Source organism: Cyrtonyx montezumae, unplaced genomic scaffold (genome assembly GCF_038088225.1).
Source record: "Cyrtonyx montezumae isolate F1298 unplaced genomic scaffold, pur_monq_1.0 scaffold_3, whole genome shotgun sequence".
Lineage (NCBI taxonomy): Eukaryota > Metazoa > Chordata > Aves > Galliformes > Odontophoridae > Cyrtonyx > Cyrtonyx montezumae.
In genome coordinates, this window is record NW_027072034.1 from 144,763,315 (window position 1) to 144,784,838 (window position 21,524).

The window sequence follows — 21,524 nt, forward strand, 5'->3', positions numbered from 1 at the left end:
CAGTATCTGTCTCAGTGCCTGGAGTTGGTTGTACAAGGAAGCAAATACCTTTTCAAAAGCTCTTGGGTTTTTGGGTTTTTTTTTTGTTTGTTTTGTTTTTTTTTCCCCTTTGTATTGTACTTCAACTCTAAATTCCAGTTTTGGTTTGAAAACTTTAATCAAGTGAAATAGCCATTATCTCCAGAGGTAGAAGATGACACAAACTTGGGAAAAGGGAATTTTGCTCAGACCAAAACAAGATTGTCAAGGAAGCAAAATTCATCTCTGTTGGCTTCATAAATTTCCAAGTGTCAGCACCTCTGTGAAGAAACTTTACCTTATTTTTTTCATTGATGTCTGCAGTTAAGAAATTATTATTTTTTACTTAGTTACTTAAGTGGCATTTAATATCAGTAGAGTTTCTCTTTGAAAAGAGTTGCCATTAAAATGTACTGGATTATAGGCTAAACCTTCTGTATTACAATTAATGAAGAGAGCTGTATGGGGAAAAAAATAATTAAAAGTAGAAAAGAAAACACACATCTTTCACTGAAGTAAAGCATGTGGTTTTGTGCAGTTTTTTTTATTATTATTATTATTATTAAATTGTCCAGCAGAACCACTGGGAGGGGACATCCAGATTGTTGGAAAATATTCAAATGAAATAACTTCCCTGTTGGATTAGCACTGCTGGATGTGCATGTTGTTGCTGCTATTTCTGCACATCACCAGGGGCATTAGATTGTTCCAGCTATGCAGTAGAACAAAGAAACTAAGTTTTACCCACAGTTGTTTCCTTCCTGTGTATTTCCCTGATTTTTCTTTCTTCTTACTCTCACCATTGTGGCGGACACCAATGAAATAATATCCCTCATTTATTCCATATCATTTACATCATGCTCAAATGTCACAATTTCCCGTGCATCTTAATTACCATTACCTATCTTGCCTTTATGTGTACATGCACATTCACATATCATTCTTGTGGTCTATCAGCCATCCCTGTAAGCTGTCAGCTGAGTTAATTTTGTCAATTTCTTTGAGATCCATCTCTCATATCAGTCCTTCAGGGCAGGAGGGATGATACACAGAGTTGAATTGTTCCATGCTGAAGTCAGTTCTGGTTTCATCAGAACTCCTTCTTTAAGGAATACCCTTGGCAAGGCATATAGCAACTACAGTAATGATGGAATGCAGTATTATGTAGTAATTGACACCATACATTTCAAATTATTGGTTGTTATCACTTAACATCAAATCGCCCAGAGATACACACTAGATATCCTATTCTTTCTGTATTACAACCAAGTGTACTCAGGCCCTAGAACATAAGTAGTCCCATGGATAGGTTTGCCTTTTCCCAAGGGAAGAATAACACAGATTGCCTTTCCCAGCATTTTTTTTTTTTTGTATGAAGTACAGGGACATTGTCTCCTGATCCAGTAAGTAAGAGTTTTGACTGGGCAGGGCCAGTTCAATTAGCAGATTCCCAAGTGTTGACAAAGTAGGTGGCTTTTGATAAGAGCGTGTCCCAGTGTTTGAACATTCCAGTACTCATTGCTCTCAGTGTAGTTTTAACTACCTTATAGGTTCATAGGTTCATAGGTTCATAGGTTCATAAGGTTGGAAAGGACCGACAAGATCATCTAGTCCAACCATCCTCCTATCACCATCCCTACCCAACTACTAAGTCAAATCCCTTAGCACCTCATCTAAACGCTTCTTGAACAGCACTAGGGATGGTGCCTCAACCACCTCCCTGGGCAGGCCATTCCAGTGCCTGACCACTCTTTCAGAGAAAAAATGTTTCCTCAGGTCTAATCGAAATCTTCCCCGGCGCAACTTGTGGCCATTCCCTCTCGTCCTGTCGTTATTTATCAGGGAGAAGAGGCCCACCCCCTCCTCACCACAACCCCCCTTCAGGAAGTGGTAGAGTGCAATAAGGTCTCCTCTGAGCCTCCTCTTCTCCAGACTAAACAATCCCAGCTCCCTCAGCTGCTCCTCATAAGACTTGTGCTCCAGACCCCTCACCAGTTTTGTTGCCCTTCTCTGAACATGCTTGTATCATATAATTCATTTCTCTGAACACGCCTTGTATCATTTGATTTTCCCAGAGGCTGGTGCATGATAAAGGGATATGATGCACCCACTCAGTGCCATGCTCTATGGCCCAGATGGCAATGAGGTCATTTCAGAAATGAGTCCCATTATATAATTGATCTAAATTATTTCTGGAGCGCCATGTCACCATAAGACTTGCTTTTAAAGCCCATGAATAGTATATTAAGCAGTGACTGTGGCACAAGATATATCTGTAGCAATCTTGTGGTTGCTTCCACCATTGTAAGCATAAGGTGTTTACCATGGTGGGCTTGTGAGAGTATGATAAAATGCACCTGCCAGGTCTCTCTGGATTTATATTCCAGACATTGTCCTTCGTACTGAATAGGCTCCATCTGCTTTGCAGAGTATGTTTTACATAATTACATTCATGAATAACTGTGCAGTAATGTACATGCACAAGTCCACCCCTCGATCTTGAGCCCATCTAGAGGTTGCATCACTTCCTTGAATACTTTAGGTGTAATAGGCCCATGGCTAGAAATAATTCACCCTTAGTTGCCAGTACAGACCTACCTGAACCACTACTCATCTGGATGAGAGCTGAAATCTTTTCACATAGCTCACCTAGGGATAGGCATCAGGTGGTTACTGACTTATTTACACCATCTGCCTCTTCTCCCCATTCCAATAATGGCCCTGGTATGGAGTACCTTCCTCTTCTTCCTTACTAAATGAGCTGACTTTCAATTCCCTAGCTTCTGCTTGTGGACAGAGGCGACAGATAGTGGTAGGGGTTGGTTCTCTGGTTCAGCCACAGGGCCTGGCACAGAGATTGGGTAAGATCCAGAGTCATTATTTCCTTTCAAAGGTGCTGAATAGCACTGAATTGAGTTTGATAGGCGCACTCCAGAACCCAGAAAAGTGCAGCAAACTTTGGCATTGCCAGGATAAGGATATACCTTTTTAAAACATTCTGTCAGTGTTTTAGGATTCTCCGCTTGTTCAGGTGTGAGTTCCAGACCCATTGGAGGTGATAACTGTGATAGATACCTGCACATATCTTCCCAGGCACCTTCCCACACACAACCATCCTGCCTCAGGGGGGATCTCTGGGTGGTATCTTTGAATAACTTCTTATCCATAAATAAAACTAGAAGCATTTGCATATGACATAGCAGTAGTATCATACGAGTTTAAATATCCCAGGTATATTCAAAAATTTCAACAAGTATTTTAGCTTGCCTTGAGTAAAGTGTTACTTGTTAAAAGTTCCCACAATAAGGTTCCTGAAGTCTGAGTGAGGGCATCATTGTTTACAAGTATCAGTTTCAGTCCATGACTGATTCAACATGAGCACATACTATAGACAAACTGTCAAAACCAGCCCTCATAGATGATAAACAGCACAACCAGCATTAAGAAAAACAACCCTGAAAGCAAGTATATAACACTGTGAATGAAAAGATCAGCCTTGTGATGAGCAGCTTTTAAGCTACTGTATCACTTATAACAATGTTGTTGTAACGTGTTCTGATCAGATCTGTTGTTATCTCTACCCTTCAAACCTCACTTTCAGTGCAACTAGGACTATAGAGGTTTAACACAGCAAGCAGCTAAACTGCAAACAGCTCACTCCCTTTGCTCCCAGTAAGTTGGAGGACAGAATTGGAAATAAAAGTAGAACTTTGAGATTGAGATAAAAACTATTTGCTAAGTCAGAAAAGCAAGAGAGAAATAACAGCAAATATTTCATATATTTACATATATATGTTTTATATACAAATGTATAAAATTTCATCTTTATAGTATTTTCACATGGTGTCATACCCCTTCAGTATCTAAAGAGGAGTATGAGACAGAAGGGTACAGAGACTCTTTAGCTTCATCTGCTGTGATACAACAAACAGAAATGGTTTCAAATTAAAAGAGGAGAGATTTAGATTGGATATAAGGAAGGAAAGGTGTACAGTAAGAGTGATGAGGCACTGCAACAAGTTGCCCAGAAAGGTGATGGATCCCCATTCCTGGACACATTAAAAGTCACACTGAACTGGGCTCTGAGCAATCTGATCTAGCTGCAGAAGTCCCTGTCCACTGTAGAGGATTTGAACTAGATGATCTTCAAGAGCCCCTTCCAACTCAGATGATTCTCTGATTCTATGGTTTTGAATATCCCTTCAGACATTTTAGGTCAGCAGTCCTGGATCTGTTCCTTCCCAACTCTTTGTACCCCTCCAGTTCCCCTGCTGGCAGGACAGTACAGGAAACATCCTTGTCTCTGTAAGCACTGCTTAGCAACAACATCAATATGTTATCTAATAATTTTCTCATAAAGCGAAAACATGGCATCATAGCAGACACTAAGAAGAAAATATCTCTGCCCTAGCTGAAACCAGTACAAAAATACTTACAGTAAAACACACAGCATTGTTTGTCCATGGCAAGGTTTTGACAGTAGAGGGGCTACAGATGCTCTCTGTGAAGAGGAAAGGCCAGGGGTGCCCTGTTTCAGACACAATTGGTTCCAGCTGACTCCAGCAGCCCCACTGCAGGGCATGGATGGGCCCAGGAGCCAACATGGCAGTACCTGTATGGAAATGTATTTAAAATACAATTAAATATGGTACACAGATAATGAAGAGTGAAGAAAATATTGTGATAACTCTATGAACCCTTAGGTCAGGGAAGGCAAAGTGGGAGAAGGTGCTCAGGGTGCCTGTTGAAACACATATCCACACTGCAGCCTGTAGAAGACCTCACATTTGAACACTGGATAAGCTTTGAGGGAGCTGCAGCTTGTGGAAGATCCGTGCAGAAACAGGCTTATTCTGATGCACTGCAGTTCATGCTTGGCAAAGTGTGAGGAGAACAGATCAACAGAGGTGGCTAACCACTGGCCCCCATTCTCCAAACCCTCCAGGCATTCAAGGTGGAAGGTGAGGAGTTCAGAACAAAGAAGTGAAGTTGAGCCTTGGGAAAAAGAGGAGAGGAAAGGTATTCTTTTTATATTTGTTTCTTGCTATCCACTCTTATCTTAAATGGCAAAAAATAAAAAAATAAAAAAAATTCCCAGCTGAGTCTGTTTTGCCTGTGATAGTCAACTGATAAGCTAAGTCCCTATTTCAGTCTTGAACCACAGACTTTTCATTCTCATTTTCTCTCTGTGTCCTGTTGAGGTGGGACAGTGAGAAACATCTGGATGGATGTTCAGCTTCAAGCCACCACACATTCAAAATACTAATACTATAATTATGAATACCAAGGGCAGAAATATTTTGGTACACATTGTCAATAAGTACACAGACATTCTCTCTGTGAAGAGTCTCCAGTCTGTAAGTGTATCTTCAGAACAAGATGAAATTTAAATCTCATTAATTTTGTTTATCACAGAAAAGGCCAAGACCAAGTCTTCAAGGCCAGAACAAGCCCTCACATATTGCACACTAAACGTTTCTCCCTCTCCTACATAAAACATACTGATCACAGCTTCTCTGAATTTTGTTTACCTATTTTGCTATCATAGCTGCTGACTGTAACAGAGGCATAATCTGTGAGAGCAAGTAAGGTAGTACACTCAAACCAGACACAGTGCCATTCACAATTTGTATATATATTCAAGATAGCATATTTAAAATGATCAATAAAATATTTAAGATAATGTTATACCTTACTCGTGCTCTGCTTCTACTTATTAGTTATCCATTTTTTCTGATTTTAACCCAAGAAAAAGAAACTATAAGGGACTATAAATGGAAAAGGGTAATGTTCTTTTATCTCATGTGATATGTATTTAATATCTGGTCATATTTTCAGGTAGCAGAGAGGTCCAGTTATCTCATTATGAAACAGTGTTTTGGTGTTCTCAATTGTAGCTCTGAGGTGAACATTTCATTACTTGCACACTTTTAGTTCACATACACTTAGGCCCTACTAATGGGATTAGAGAGTTGTGATGATCCATAAGAGTAAGTATACTCTCTTGTAGATCTTTGCAGGACTTCTATTAGCATTAAAGGGAGTTATACACCAGAGGAGCAAAGTCTATTAATACAAATAGCATCTTCCACAAACAGCCTTCTAAACAGCAATTTGGGTATCCTAACACACTCTAGTCATTCAAGAGAAATGACTCTGATGCCAACACTTCAGCAGTGGAGATTCATCCATTCCTCCAAAAGCACTCACAAGAGACACTAAAGAAAGTACTTTTTTTTGTTTTAGTTAGTGGAAATGTCTTCCATTCTTGAGCCTATTAGCTTGTAACAATAGAAATAATAGGAGCTGAGACAGGTCTAGAAAGTTTAATTCTCTTCTTGTGAGCTTCAAATTTAAAAAGGGAGTTCAAAAAAGCAATGACAAAAGGGTATTAAAATTCATGAATGCCAGTATAATATAATTTTGATCTGCACAGTTTTTCAGGGATTGTTGTCAGTTTCTATTCCACTGTTAGCCATCATTAACAGCAAATATGACAGATACACTAATGAAATCGATTTGGTCATGTTATCAATTTAATTCAAAAATGTAACCCCATTTTATTACCATGTAAGTTATAAAGCCTTATAGGCTAATGTCATCTGTCATTGTAAGAGTTTTCTGCTAGAATTATTAATAACTAGGTGTAGGCTTATTTTATTTTATTTTACAATTTGAATTAATTAATACAGTAGTAAGAATTCTGTTTTAGCTTGTGAAGGACTGAAGTGTTAGTGCATTCTAACAAGATAAACCTTTCAGTGAAATGAATATAGCAATACAGTATTCCCTTTGAACCTGCTACATGCTATAGATAAGGGACAGATTACTGTAAAGAGTGCATTCCCTTCAACTAACTCACTGTTTAAGGGACAGATACATTCCCAATGCCCTTAAAACAGATACACCTTGTTGTAAGGAATGTTTTGAAGGCAAAATGAAAGCATAGTGGTCGTCAGATATGCGTCTCATAATCAATATTAGTAGGCACTGCAATATATTCCTTCATGTAGAAAGCAAGAACTTTAGGAACAGTGATCAGCTGATGGATCTAGATATGGCTTTTATATTTCATTTCACAGAAAGCAAAGCTAAATATCACCATTTTAGATGTCACCAGGTGGCATCACTGTACACAAACTTATGTGATTTTTTTCACTGTAAACAGTAACAGTAAATGTTTAAATTTAGTAAGACTCTCACCTCTGAGATTATGCAGTCTATTTAAAATTCCCTTAGAGTACCTAACTCAGGGCCTAGTGACAGCCTAGTGCTGAAGGGTGCAGCTGGAAACAGCATCATGAACTGGACTGTTAGTCTACCCTGCACTTCTTGATGCCAGAAACTAGACAACAACCCAAATCTGGCTGAACAACCTTGAAACAGTTCCCTTATAACAGCCTGTGGTCACTGCAGTGCAGGTGATGGCTATATCTACACTGCACTACAGGATGCAACCATTCCTAAGTCAACATGAAACTATCCCTCCCAAACAGCGATACAGGAGATGAATCTGCCAAACATTCACTCTGGCCAGTTCAGCTGTCTCAACAGACTACTGTGATCATCATGAAAATAAAAACTGGCCTTGCAGTGGAGCTTACACACGTTTCTTTGGATAAGCTGACAAGAAGGGCTTTCAGTTCATAATATTTTACTATACCAGAAAGATGGAGATGTTCCTGAGGCTGAGAAAACTTTAACCTCATGGGTACAATTAAAATAACAGATACTAGAACAGCTCTTCTCCTTCCACTTGCTGTATTTAAATTCTAGATATTTAGAAACTTCCAGGGATGCAAGAAGCTGTATCACTATCCATGTTGATTCCTAGGAAGAGTTTCCTGTGCAACATGTGCAAGATCTGGCCATTTGCTCTTCTTAGAAACTTCCTGCAGCCTTCCTCTCTTCTTAAAATATGTCCAGTATGCTAAATATAACCTGAAATTAAGCTGCTCAGCAATTCATCATAAGAACTAATAAGGACTACTCATCAATAACAGGAGTGTTTTGGAAGAGAGTTACCAAGAAGTAGCCAATGTACTGGCAAATCATCCCCAATAAATAATGAATTAGTATTAGTTGATCTAAAAAAGGGAATGATCAGATGATCTAAAAAAGGGAAATTTATACTATTCCTTGGCTGCTCAGATTCCGTGTCAGCTAAGAGCTCCTACAAAGATTTTCTCAATTAGTGGCTTAGTCCAATTAAAAAAAAAAATCTTTTTCACCAAAATGCTTATGTCTGGTCACATCAAGAAGCTATTTAAGTTGTCTGGATTTTGGCTTACTGCAATTCTGGGCACACACCAGGGAACTGACACTATACAATCACAAATGACTCTCAGCTGGGAATGCAATTGTTCCCAAACCAGATGTTTATGGGACTATGTAATACACTGGAAGTTTCAGAGCATAACTATGCACAGGTAACATTCAGGAATGACTAGTTATTTCATCCAAAATTGCAGATGCTGTTGGCACTAGAAAGACAGGAAGCAAGCATTCACCTTTTCTTTCTTCTTTGCCAGTGGTTACAGTTATACCTAATTCCTGTAAATGCTGGAACACTACCTTTACAGCCACAAAGAAATCAATCACATGATTTTACAGATCCTGAGAACTGCTTTTTAGACTGCAAGAACTTGGACTGAGTAATGATATGAACTTACAGAGGACTGAGTTACAGCTGACATCACTTCTGTATGAGTGAATTTCCAAAAGATTTGATCGCTTTGTCAGTAGGTTGGCAACAGGTATTTCCCATTTGCATCTGATCTCTCCAAGGATCCCAGCCTTGCTGCCAGAATCCAGAAATTATGGAGATAACTTGGTTCTGCTTCTGTAGAATTAGGTGTCTGTACAGAATCTTCTCCTGAGGAAGTTATGAATGCACTTAGCATCATGAATAACAATCACAGAATTACACTACTTAAATTAAACTGAGGCAACAGTACATAGGGCAGCTGCAAAATTTATTTTCTATTTTAAATAGAGTCTTGATGACAAGGACCTTCCTTTAAGAATTTCAGCAGTCTGTCATATGTATTCCCTCTCTTGCTTTTCTATATGTCAAGACACCAGACATTACTATATGCATCTGGATTTACAATTTTTTGTTTATAGAACAGCTGAATTAAAGAAACCATGCTTTCTGAAGAGTAAATAATGCTCTTGAGTGCTCTATATAACCTCTGTCCTTTGAGTTTTTGGTTTTTTTTTTCTTGACTTTTTGGATGGTTGGTTGATTGTTTTATCTAGAGAGACCTAAACTTCCACATTAAAAACTTTCATCTTCAGGCCTTTAAATAGTTTTTGGATTTTTGGTTTCCAGCCACAAGGTCCATTTGCTCTTGGGAAAAGCTTTCCACTCTTTCCACATTTATTCCTGCTGTTCCCTGCTTCTTCATGTAGTGAGAAGTACCTGGAACATACAAAGACGCAGCCTATAGTTTCAGTATTTCTTCTAGAAGAATAAGTGCACTCAGCAGAACATAATGGTAAGTACAGTAGCTGAACTAAATTCATTACAGTTATTATTATTATAGTAAAAACAATCACATGAATGCTTGGAATTGTAAGTGCTATTGAGTATTTATATTGCACATTCTCCTATGATTGCTGTAGATTGAGTGAGAATAACAACAACCTTGGGTGGCATTACAATTATTTGTGATTATTCTCATTTTTGTGCATGTTGCTTTTCTATGTAAAGCAAGGTCATTATTATTTACTCAGCTAGAATACCTGCTGTTCCAGAGCTTGCCATCCTTTGATTTGATTTGAATGGCCTTCATGTAACATTACCAGTGTCGTTCAAGTGTTACCTGTGTTCTCTGAAGAACTGATATTTTCATCAAATTCATACATACTTTTCTTTAAGACTCCACATACTTTCTCATTGTTTGGTATCAGTCAGGCTAACATGTCGTAAAGGTGTAGTCTGTGTTGCATTGCTGTTCAGAAGGCTTCATAAACACATTAGAGTAGAAGTGACTGTCAGGGGGAACAGAATTGGCACAAATTTTTTTTCGTCAGTCTATATGGACATGTTTTGCATACAGAAGAGTAAATGCCGTCTCACATAACAGCATAAATATATTTACCCTAATATTTGCATTACTCATTGTGTTGGGAAGGCCCTCTTTAATGAGGCTCTGTGAGTTCCTGTTCTGTGCAGTACTTTTGTACTTTAATAAGTGGCTCAGTTTCCTACAGCAAGTCATTCACTACTCCGTAAGTCATTTCAGATGACAGCTGATGTCAGTATTTCCTGCCACTAAAATCTCTACCTTACATGGCTGACATGTAGTTTTGCCTGTATAAGAACCGGTACTAAACTCTCTTACTGACTGTACAAGAATATATATACATATATATAAGCTTCTTCCTACACAATGAAGGAAGGCAGAAGCACTTGTTCATTGTGATTTAGCCCACTGAGGTAGTGGTTAGATTACTTTCATAATCTAAATTGATCTATGCACATGCTTACATTGTTTCTTTGATTGTATATTTCTAAGATAGACAGCTCTGATGACTCTATTACTAATATATACTGACTAAAATTTTACACGGTTGTTCTGAAAGTACTTTACAGAACTTCTGTACTTTTTTTTTTCCTTTTATTACATTTTTGACACACAGTTCCTGTTTTGTGTATATAGGAGAGATGCATAGAAAGTAATGCCTCTTATTTTGTTATGTTGTCCCACTACATCAGAGGCTAATATTGGTGATATGGCAGAAGTTTAACATTCTTCCCAACATTCCATTACATATTGCTGCTGTTTGACAGATGGCAGCAGAGGGACAGTCTGAGAAAATGGCATCTGACACGGAAATGTGTATGAAGAAAAGGTGTGTCATTGAATTCCTCTATGTGGAAAATCTTGCACCCACTTATATTCATCAATTCTTAATTAACGTTTTTAGAGACCAAAGAGTGGAATGTTTCAGCAGTGTGAAAAACAAGCCATGTTCCAGGCAGCCATGCAGGTTTTCAAGCAAGAAGTGAAGGCTTGCTCTTCACTGGTGAAAACGCATAGCTAATGATGACTGTTGAAAGAGATCATTGTTAGCTGAAAATATGCTCCATCAGATAGTGTTATTGTGCTCTTTATATCTGCTGTAGTTTCCATGGAAATAAGAAACATTACTTTCAGTGTGACCTACATATATTAACATCCTCTATTAATTATTTTACTTTAACTGTGCTTTATATGCTACTCTATTTATTTTCAGAAAAGTTGCTTTCTGATTATAAACTGTACAAATAAACTTTTTTTTTTCTTTTTTCTTTTTCGCACAGAATCCTTTCACTATGTCAGGGTGCTTGATATCATTTTCACTAGCCTGATGTTGGTGACTTCACAACTAAAAAATTGCGGTCATGGTCTTTCCAAGACAGCTATGCAGGATATCACAAGGTATCTCATGCTTTGTGATTATAGATTCATCATCCTAAGAGTCATCCAGTGTCCTGTCTGAACTCTGAAAAAACATACCTAACATCAATTTACCACATGAAATCAGTAATTTGACATAGGAACTAAGAAGCTTCAAGCCAATATTAATGTCAGTCTCAACAGCAGAACATAACAATTTTTCCCCTTTTTGTACATGCTCTAAATTTTTACATTACTGAGGCCATGATCTGTTTGCTGAAATGACAAATGATAAATTGAAAGTTTTCAGTTTTTCATTTTTTTTTTAATAATACTTTATGTCCTGTTTTCTCTCTATAGATCTTCATAGGTCTCCCACACCTTCACTAACCTGTGAGTTTAATTTACAGATACTAACAAATTATGCATCCTCTGTTGATATTTCATTCACATTATGAAGAAATTCAGGAACTTGTGTTGATTCTTCCATAGAACGGCTCCTCATTAATCATCGTCTGTTCTGACTTACTGCAATTCAGTTATATTTTTCTCATATTTCTTATTTTATTTTTAATTTGTGGCAGAATTTTTTTTTTTTTACTTTTACCATTACCCATGGCTGTCAAATTTTAATGGGATTTAGATCTCAAAATAAGACAGCTATATTATCAGTTAAATGATCATCTCTGTAGTTAAAGGAATATTTATTTTATTTCCTCATTTCAGTTTTTAGCCCTTTTTGCTCCCCTGAACTTATTAAATATTAAGAAGTTATCTACTTTGAAATGAAAAATCTTTAATCTCTGGCCTTATTTTCAGCATCCTTCTTGGCTTCTTCTCTTTATTCATGCTCCAACTTGGTATCAGTTGTAGAATATTGTTTCCTGTCCATCTTTATTTGTTTAAGCCCAATCTGAAATCCACTGCTTCAATGTATATGCGAGGTAAGAATTCAGGAAGAAAGTATCATAATTGCTTAGTTGTAACTTCTGTAACTGTGCAAAGTAGAAAAAAATATATAATGTCTTCTTTCTCTCAAGGACATAAAGCACATGCCAAACAGAACCTAGAAATTCAGATGCAAATTTACTTCAGGGAGTGTTATGCCTATAGTCTACCTGTAGAACCTAGCAATTTTAAAAAGGTTACAGTTAAGACATGGTGTCAGCCTAAAAGAAACATTTGGCTGATCCAGCTTGACAGTTCTCATTCTCAATTAACATTATTTCTAGAGGATGACAAATTGATAACCAGAGCATAATTTTTAAAACATCTATAAAATAAAAACAAGAATGCACTGTTTCTTTTTCCATTAAGTGTATGTACCACCTTCTCTGAGCCTTTATAATGACACTGTGTTAAGGGACATAGTTTAGTGTGGAAGTATTGGTGGAAGGTGGATGATTGGACTAGATGACCTTAGAGGTCTTTATCAATTTTGGTATTTTACGATTCTACGAGAATTTTTGCGGCAAAAATTAGATTTAGATTTAGATCCTTAGATTTAGATTTAGGTTTTTTTAGATCTAGATTTAGATCTTTAGACCTGAGGAAACATTTTTTCTCTGAAAGAGTGGTCAGGCACTGGAATGGCCTGCCCAGGGAGGTGGTTGAGGCACCATCCTTAGCGCTGTTCAAGAAGCGTTTAGATGAGGTGCTAAGGGATTTGACTTAGTAGTTGGGTAGGGATGGTGATAGGAGGATGGTTGGACTAGATGATCTTGTAGGTCCTTTCCAACCTAATGTACCTATGAACCTATGACAAAGTTTGCATACAATTTTCATTTACATTCTCAGACAGCTGTGACCAGTTCTGAACACAAACATAATGCTGTTGTGATATCTGGGAACTGTTTTGAGCAAGAGAAATAACAGCTGCAAATAACTTCTACTCTTAATTATTTTGTTTTGTTTTAAATTACAATGTTGGCTTGTGATTTTCCTTTGTACTAGTTCAATGACTCAAGTCATGACTCAATCACTGTCAGTACTGTGATGTGCCTTTCAAACAGTCAGTTTGCTAGATTCTAGTTCAGTTGTTCCCCATAACCATATAGGTTCTTCAGTCACAGTGTTGAATTATCTGTTTTCTTCTGGAATCTCTGAATAGTACTCACAATTGTGATGAATGTCACTTGTCCTAATCCCTAAACTGGTGAGCTAAATTCAACTTTAACCTTGGCTATTCCAGAACTTCTTTACAGAGCAAACAACTAATGGTAGAAACTGTATTATGTACCACAGAGTAAGACATCCCCACTTGCAGAAAAGAAGTCCCGATCATAATCTTGTGCCAGGCAAGCTTCAGGTTGTTTATCAGGAAAAACTTTTTCTCCTTAAGTGGTCAGGCTCTGGAACAGTGCCCAGGGAGGTGGTGGAGTCACTGCCCCTCCCTGGAGGTGTTCAAGAAATGTGTAAATGTGGTACTACGGAACATAACATAGTGGGCAATATTGGTGGTAGGTGGACAGTTGGACTAGATGATCTTAGAGGTCTTTACCAACCTTAATGATTATACGATTCTATACGATTCTATGCACCTGCTATACTTATTAAGTGTCTGAATTAAATATTTATGCAACATTATGTGAATATGCTTTTTATAAACAAGTGAATGATTGAGGATATTGTATGCATAAAATCTGTGCTACTGCAAAGAAGAAATGGTTTGGGGAAAGACAAAATAAGATAAAATCATAGTCATGAATTTAGAAAACAGTGTATTACATTGATTGCTACAGCGTGTTAATATCTGCTCCATTTGATATCTCAGATTTTATATATCTAAACAGTTAAACATTAACAGCACTAGTTACATCTGACCTCGCCTTGGCTAGCAGAAGATAAAAAGCTTTTTAAAAAACTGTTTATGTGTTTACTGCATTTCAAGAGGTTGTTTTTGTCTATTATGTGATTTTCTGTATTCCTCTGGTCCCTTTCAAGTGTGTTTTGAAAAGTTACTTGTGGACAAGCTGAGAAATGAATGCTATCAAGACATTCTCCTCTGTGTTTCAAATGCAGCATTGGAAGAGGCAGATAACATAGTTTCAGAAATGCTTTTTTATGTAACTTATTTTTGTAAAATTAGAAGCTCACAATATTCTGAAAACATATTGTTCCTGAGAGACAAACATTTCACTACTGCTCTTAGGCTAGTAATTCACAGCAACAAAGGCAGTCAGTATATTTTGTTTGAAAAATTTTGTAGAGGAAGAGGGAATATACAAACATTCTAAGTATTCTGATGTGTCTGTTGCACACTGAATAATTTAACTGATCTCTGATAAACCCAACATTTTTGTGTCTGATATATTTGTCCAGAGTAGACCTTGTAAACAGTATTCATCTTTTGTTGAGCATTTGAGATACTCAGAAAATTAAGACATAACCATGCATGTTCAGAAGTGACTGGAAACAATGAATTTAAATGCAGAGATTATAGATGTCCATTCTTGGATCCTCCAGTGGGATCCGATTTCCAGAGAACAATGGACCTTAATTTGATCTATAACTGAGCATACCAGAACGAATGTACTCAAGACATGAAAAGTGAAGGATGAAACTTCAGTTTCAGTATATGACCCATGTCCTCAATTTCACATTCCATTGCTAAGTCTTTCCATGCTCATGTCATGCTCAGGGAACAAAAGTCTCATTTATAAAAGGATTTTCTTTATTTTTCATAATTTAGCTGAACCAACACAAAACTGAATACTGTAAAGCAACAAAAATGATGTAACATATTTAATTGTACTGTGTTAACTAAATAAGGCTACTACACTCCCTTTTAAATAAATCAAAACAGAGAGTTGGTAGAGTGAGGGATCTGGCTCTTGAGGTCTACATATACAGTAAATGTATTTACCATCATTTATTGCATGACATTTTAAACCTGACATTGGTCATTTATAGTGCAGTCAGTCCATAACACTTTTCAAGTGGCTGGGCTTTAATTGCTACCTTGACACTGGTCAAAATCCTAAGATTAAATAATAATTTTGTATATATTTACTTTATTTAAAGACAAAATTATCTATAGTTCATATTTTCTTCAACTTCTGCATTAAATAAGCAGAGACCTGTGTTAAAACAGGCCTTTAAAAAAGTTCTTTAATCAACTTTTCATTTTTGAACCTTTCATCTATGGTCATTTGAAAAATCTATCTATATTTTCTTCTTTAGTAGCATAGAACTAGCATAACATTAAAAGTTAATTGGAGTATTAGGTAGTATACTTGAAACCATAATACATTTGCCAGTAAGAAATGAAGCTCCCTTCTTGATTGCATCATTATAGTATGTACCAAACTTTCACATAGAAAGGTACAGTAAAAGGGAATAAGTTGGTTGTTGTTGCTGTTTCTCCATTTTATCACATTTTTCCCCACTTCTTTGCTGTCTTGGCTAAATTGTTACTAATCAATAATACCGAAACAGTGGGCTTTCTAACAATGAGGTAAACACTGAAAGGAACAGGCTGCAAACAGACCCTTAGACTGTATTACATAAAAGTAGGGAGAGAGAAAAACAGAGAGAGAAAGAAAAACAAAACTTCCTATGAAGAGAAATGATTAAAATATTTTACACTCTATTTTTATCAGTACATAAAGACAAAAAAAAATTAAAATAAAAAATGCCTTCCAACAGTGCAATGGTTGAATGCATTTATGTAATATAAACAACATTATTCTTTGCTTTTTCTACACAGTCCTCTCTGGTCATGCTTTACATCCAGAATGTCCCAATGGAAGAAAGCAAACGACACCAGTCACTTCAGAGACAACTGAAGTAATAAAACACAACTTAACTCTGAACAACTTGTCATGACTGTCAGAGTCATCACGTTAATTGTTAAATAGGATTTTCTACAAATATACAACATATAAAAACTGTTAAATATATAACTTTAGGCTTTTCAAAATACATTTAATGATCTCTTTCAAACAAGTGTTACTTTTGTTTTCTCTTTAATTTGCTTTCTGGTGCTAAATGGTGTATCAGATGAGACATAGGCCACAGATGACCAAACATGCTCTTAGCAAATACTGTATTATCCAACTTTAACTATCAAAAATGGAACTGTAGAAGAGGCATGTTTAACTGGTTAAAACTGAAAATGATTTTAGTACGAGAAAGTCAATCTAAGTACAGAGGAATAAAGGTGCCTTGTAGACAGTTTATGTTCTTTTTGTCCCAAGTTTTGCAAACATAGGTCATTTCCTTTCAGTGCTCCATTATGTTCTCTTGAATGTGACATTTCAAGAGCTGGTCTCTGGGTTAGTTTTTACTGCAGCTTTCCATAAAGACTTCTTCTGGACAACATCTCAGCTTTGTGAAAGCTGGAATCATGTCTTTGTGGAGACCCCCTACAATTTAACAACATAATTCTGTTAACAGTAAGATTGTGTCCACTTTAAAATAGATTTTGCTCTTTGGTCTATTGTATATATTGAAAGTATAAGAAAATAAAAGCAATTCAGACAGTTTAGGGCACAAGAAGAGTTTCTCTTTTGCACCTCAGTGTCCTCCCATAGGCAAAACAGTCTTCTCTAAGGCTGATTGGGATGATACTCTTCATTGTAGCAGACTCTTCAGATTAAAACATGTAGGTAACAGCAAGTCCAGCAGTGGTGTATAACGCAGATGAAACATTAACCATGAACTTTTTTGTATTGCTAATGCCCAAGCATATCTCTTTTTTCTATATTCCTTAGTCCAGCGATCCTTAGTATGGTAGAACAAACTTTAGCTCATAATGTAGAGAAATTATGCTGTCTTTCATGAGATACAGATAAACAGACAGTTGAGTTGATGACATATAATGGATGATGGTCCACAGCAGTGAAACTTGACTAAGTTAAGTAGCTCACACAGAGCCTAAACCACTCCTACGAGGATTCTGTGTTGCTGCATTTGTCAGGAGACCTGTAAATCAATAAGAACAAATGAGTCAATGTCTTCATTTAAAATTTTGGTTATCTTTGCTGTCCATTATTTTAAAATGTTCTGTTCTACATTATTTAATATAAAATATATTAATTGTTATATATTTATTTTTCACAGCAAACATTTTCCCTGAGAAACAACATATATTAAACCTTTGTTTACATTTATTATATAAAATAACACTTTAATAGTTATTTTTAATAAATTCATGAATGAAAATAATAATTTGTAACAAATTCAATGCCTTCTACTCTCTAGCAAGCTCCATGGACTTTCTTTTTCATAAAAAAATTAAATAAATACAGAGAATGTTCTTTTACCTGCATTAAATTACATGTAACAATATCTAATGCACATGGATATTAAGATGACAATTAATTTATACATGTAGAATACGATGGAAAATGAGCACGACAGTCATTTATTAACAGTGGAAGGATATTTATACTTGAGGCTTTTCTGCCTTCAAGTTTCCATTGAGCGCTAGACTGCGCCTGTTGTTCTGTAAACTAATTTAATCAATACTGCCCTCTAGTGATGCTTATAAAAGTGCAAATCAAATTAATTTAAATAATGTTTATTAAAAGTCGATATAATCTGAAAATTGCTTTAGTTACACAGCAGAAAAAAAAAAAGAGAAAAAAAGAAAGAAAAAAAAGGAAAGAAAAGAAAATAAATTGGCAGAGGACTGCCAGTTTAAAAGAAAACTTGAAAGGAAGCAGTTGGAAAGGAAAGAGGCATCAGTTTGAAAGACAAATGACCAAAGCTTCCACTGTAGGGAAAATAAAAGTACTGGAAGACAACACAAACACAAATGAGAAAGTAATGATTGATTTGTATAGCAAGGTGTCAGCTAATAATGCTCACCCAAAGTATCAGTTTGGAAATGATTTCTAAATTACACAGACATTGTACGACACAAAACATTTTGAGGTGCATTAAGCAAGAATGATTGTTACAAAATGCAGTTTGAATGTTCAAACACTATATTATGCATTGTTCTGTCTCCAAATAGGTAGAATTGTCTTTACTGATGGAAATACTATGCATAACACCAGAAAATACGGAACAGTGAATGTGAAAAAGCAAAACAAATAAGAAAATCCAATTCAGTTAGTTCAAGCTGTTATATCAAATTTAGACATTTTAACCTAATTATCAGATAAAAGAAATACCTGCCTCCAATTTAGTGACAGCTTGAAACACAGAAGGATCTCTCTATATATGTAGCTACAAAGATAGATAGATATGTAGACAAATAGATAAATGGATATTTTCCTCATAAAGCATAAAGTTTATGTCATAGATGTCTGCTTTTGTCCTCTCACCTTTTCCAGGAAAAAACACCCCAGAAATCTTGCACACAGCCTTTCGTTTTCGGACTAGTGATCAGATCTCCAAACCACATGGCCTCAGACAGGCTGAAGGCAAAAAACCTGGATGATTATTGTGGTATATTCCCCTTTTTAAATATACAAATCAGCATGATAAATAATTTTAAAGTTTTCTTTCTATTAGTTCTGTTTCCCCATTATGCTATTATATGGGGTTTTCACAATACCCCCCATTTTTCCTCCTATTATACAGGATTAACTTTTAAGGTTGTTTTACTTTTTAAGCAGCAAGACACAAAGAAAAAAATTTATGGTTTATTAGCTCTGAAAGTAAACTACTATTGTGTGAAGAACTAGGCTGATTTAGCTCCATCATTTCTGAATTAGGCTGGAATAGCCCAAAGCTAAAAGCAACAGCATGAACTGCTGATGGACTGTGTTCTGTTTTCATAGTGTGCTTCTTTACCGTAGTGGTCCCAGGATAGAGAGAATTCACATTCATTCAACCAGATTTATTCACAGTTACCTGCTGCTCTGTCATCTCATGGATGACAAAGCAGCTTCCTTCCACTCTTTCTATTCTTATCCTCACTTTGCATTTCCTTGCTGTGTGAATATGGTATCAAAACCTTAAAAGAAAGTTAGAAGAAATAGTTATGTATTTAAAAAATTGCTGAGGCAGGGAAGGGAGCAGGGTTGAGATAAATTGATCACAAGAAGAGAACAGATTGGGGAACAGGAAGTGAGTTTTCAACTTTGGACAATGATGGGAGAAGATGGAAAAAAGAGGAAAAGAGAAAGGCATAAGTTAGCAAGGGAAGTTTAAACATTCATTTATTAATGAAAGCATGATAAAGAAGAAAGACATAGTAGGAACAATAGATAAAAGAAAGAGAAGATAGAAGAGAGCATGAAGAGGCCACAGAAGAGGGATGAAATGAATAACTACCCTCCCATCTCCTGTTTTTTCCCTTTCATTTCTCGTGGCAGATGTGTTAACAACTCCCCAGAAAAACAGACAGTTCAGGCAAAGATGGAAGAAGGGTTGTCAAAATGATTGTAAAATGGACTTATTTGCTCTTTACACAAACAATTCAAACCATGGGAAGTACTACATCTCTGAAATACAGTTCTAAAAAAAAACTGTGTTCTTGATGTCTATTTGTTAGGAATTTCTGCAGTATTAATTGGACCAATACAGATTGCAATGCAAATTATAAATTAAATAACAATATACACAAAAATGTTTGAAAGCTTGGACAAGATGTGTCAGCGTAGTTTCTTTCATTTTTTTCTTTTACCTAGGGAACATGCAGCAACAGCAATTAAAGAGAGCATCTGTAACAATTGCCTAGTGCAAAGTTTTCTTCCATCTCTATTAACTGTGTCATGTTATTTTCGGGCACCTTTGCACAAGCCTCCTTGCTGCTGTCTTCAGTGAAGCTTGAAATTCTCCTCAGTGCTTCAGATGGTAGGTTCTACCACTTTCTGAAGGAGTCTGAGGTTCTGATGCCACATACTGCACTGCTGTGGGGAAGAACCTTACCTTGTGTCACTTTCTCTGTTTTGTTTTATTTCGTTTTGTTTTTCCTGAGTTGCTTCTGAGATCAGCTTTGCTTCATGGTACATTGGATAAACTAGCACTCAACACATATGAACCAAGAAGTTGATTGCTAAGATAACTCACCTCACATTAAACCCTCAAAATCCACCAACCTGTTTTCTCAGTAGAAATCTTTTCTACCTCATCTGATAACTGCAAGGGAAAATGGGAAAGTTGCCCCTCCCATGTATTTCATCCTCTTCCTTCCATACACCCAAGAGTTCAAAAGCAAGGGTTCAAAACTCCTTGCAGAAATGCCACTGCAGTGCTTTCTCTCAGCACAGAGGCTGTACAGTGGCTTCTGGGCACTGATCCATCAAGGCACTGCAGTAAATGGCAAATGATAAGTGACTAAATGCGTTTGTCAAGGGTATTTCACCATCACGGTAAGATTCCCAAATGTGAACACTAAGCTCTGAAATAGCACACAGCTCCAACAATGCTATGCTGTTTTTGGCATAACATTGGAAAACTGACAAAAGAATGGGTGACTTGATATAACAGATGAAACAGAATAAACCAAACGATTACATTCAGACATTCAAATACTGTTCATTTCCTTTGGTACTACTTTCATAAGCTCTTCAGCATGAGTTTCTGCTCTACCACCTGCCCCAGTACATTTATTTAATATCTCTCAACAGCTTATGAAAGTGATGTACTGCTGCACTTCAATTTTTTTACTATCTACACTAGTTATGTAACTGTTCTCTGCTGTACATGACAAATCAAAACTAATTATTTTATTTTAAAAGGAAATCTTAAGTGAGATGAAGTTAATTTCATTTAATGCCACATAAAAACTCTTTGCCTGATCCAAAGGACTAAAGAATTGAAATATCCGAAAGGTACTTTTCCATAACAGGAAGTGGGAATCTTCTATCAGGTTTGGGATTATTCCAATACATACATTACTTGCATTTACAAAGAACTGACTTCAGAATGGAGGCAAATTAAAAGTTGTCTTAAAACAAATGGTCCAGAAACATACCCAGTATTTTAGCTGTAAGATGAAAATATTTTTGAGAACTCTTAAGCTTGTTGGACTTCAAGATGTTGAAGAGGCATCTAGTACCAGAGATTAATAATGCTACCATATATTGACTATGTGACAAAAGCCTGAGCTACAGTGTGATTCACTGGAGGAAAAGTCTGCCCAGGAGGAAAAGTCATTTATATCATATTAATAGATAATCCAAAGCATAAGACAAAATGAATTTCATATGAACATATATA

At 36.4% G+C, this 21,524-nt stretch overlaps 1 protein-coding gene across 2 annotated transcripts in view; it reads right to left on the reverse strand.

Annotated features, from left to right (window-relative positions):
- Positions 1–4,450: 4,450 nt before the first annotated feature.
- TAFA5 (TAFA chemokine like family member 5) overlaps positions 4,451–21,524 on the reverse strand; it is a 417,997-nt gene continuing 400,923 nt past the window's right edge. Inside the window, exons 4-5 of one of the 2 annotated variants that reach the window (XM_065743559.1) lie at positions 18,680–18,772; positions 14,485–17,330 (exon numbers count right to left, since the gene is read on the reverse strand). In XM_065743559.1, the coding sequence (XP_065599631.1) occupies positions 18,764–18,772 (9 nt within the window). In that variant the 3' untranslated portion in view covers positions 14,485–17,330; positions 18,680–18,763. Of the gene's footprint in view, positions 4,631–14,484; positions 17,331–18,679; positions 18,773–21,524 lie in introns of those variants that run through there. The other variant, XM_065743558.1, reaches the window with a different exon arrangement.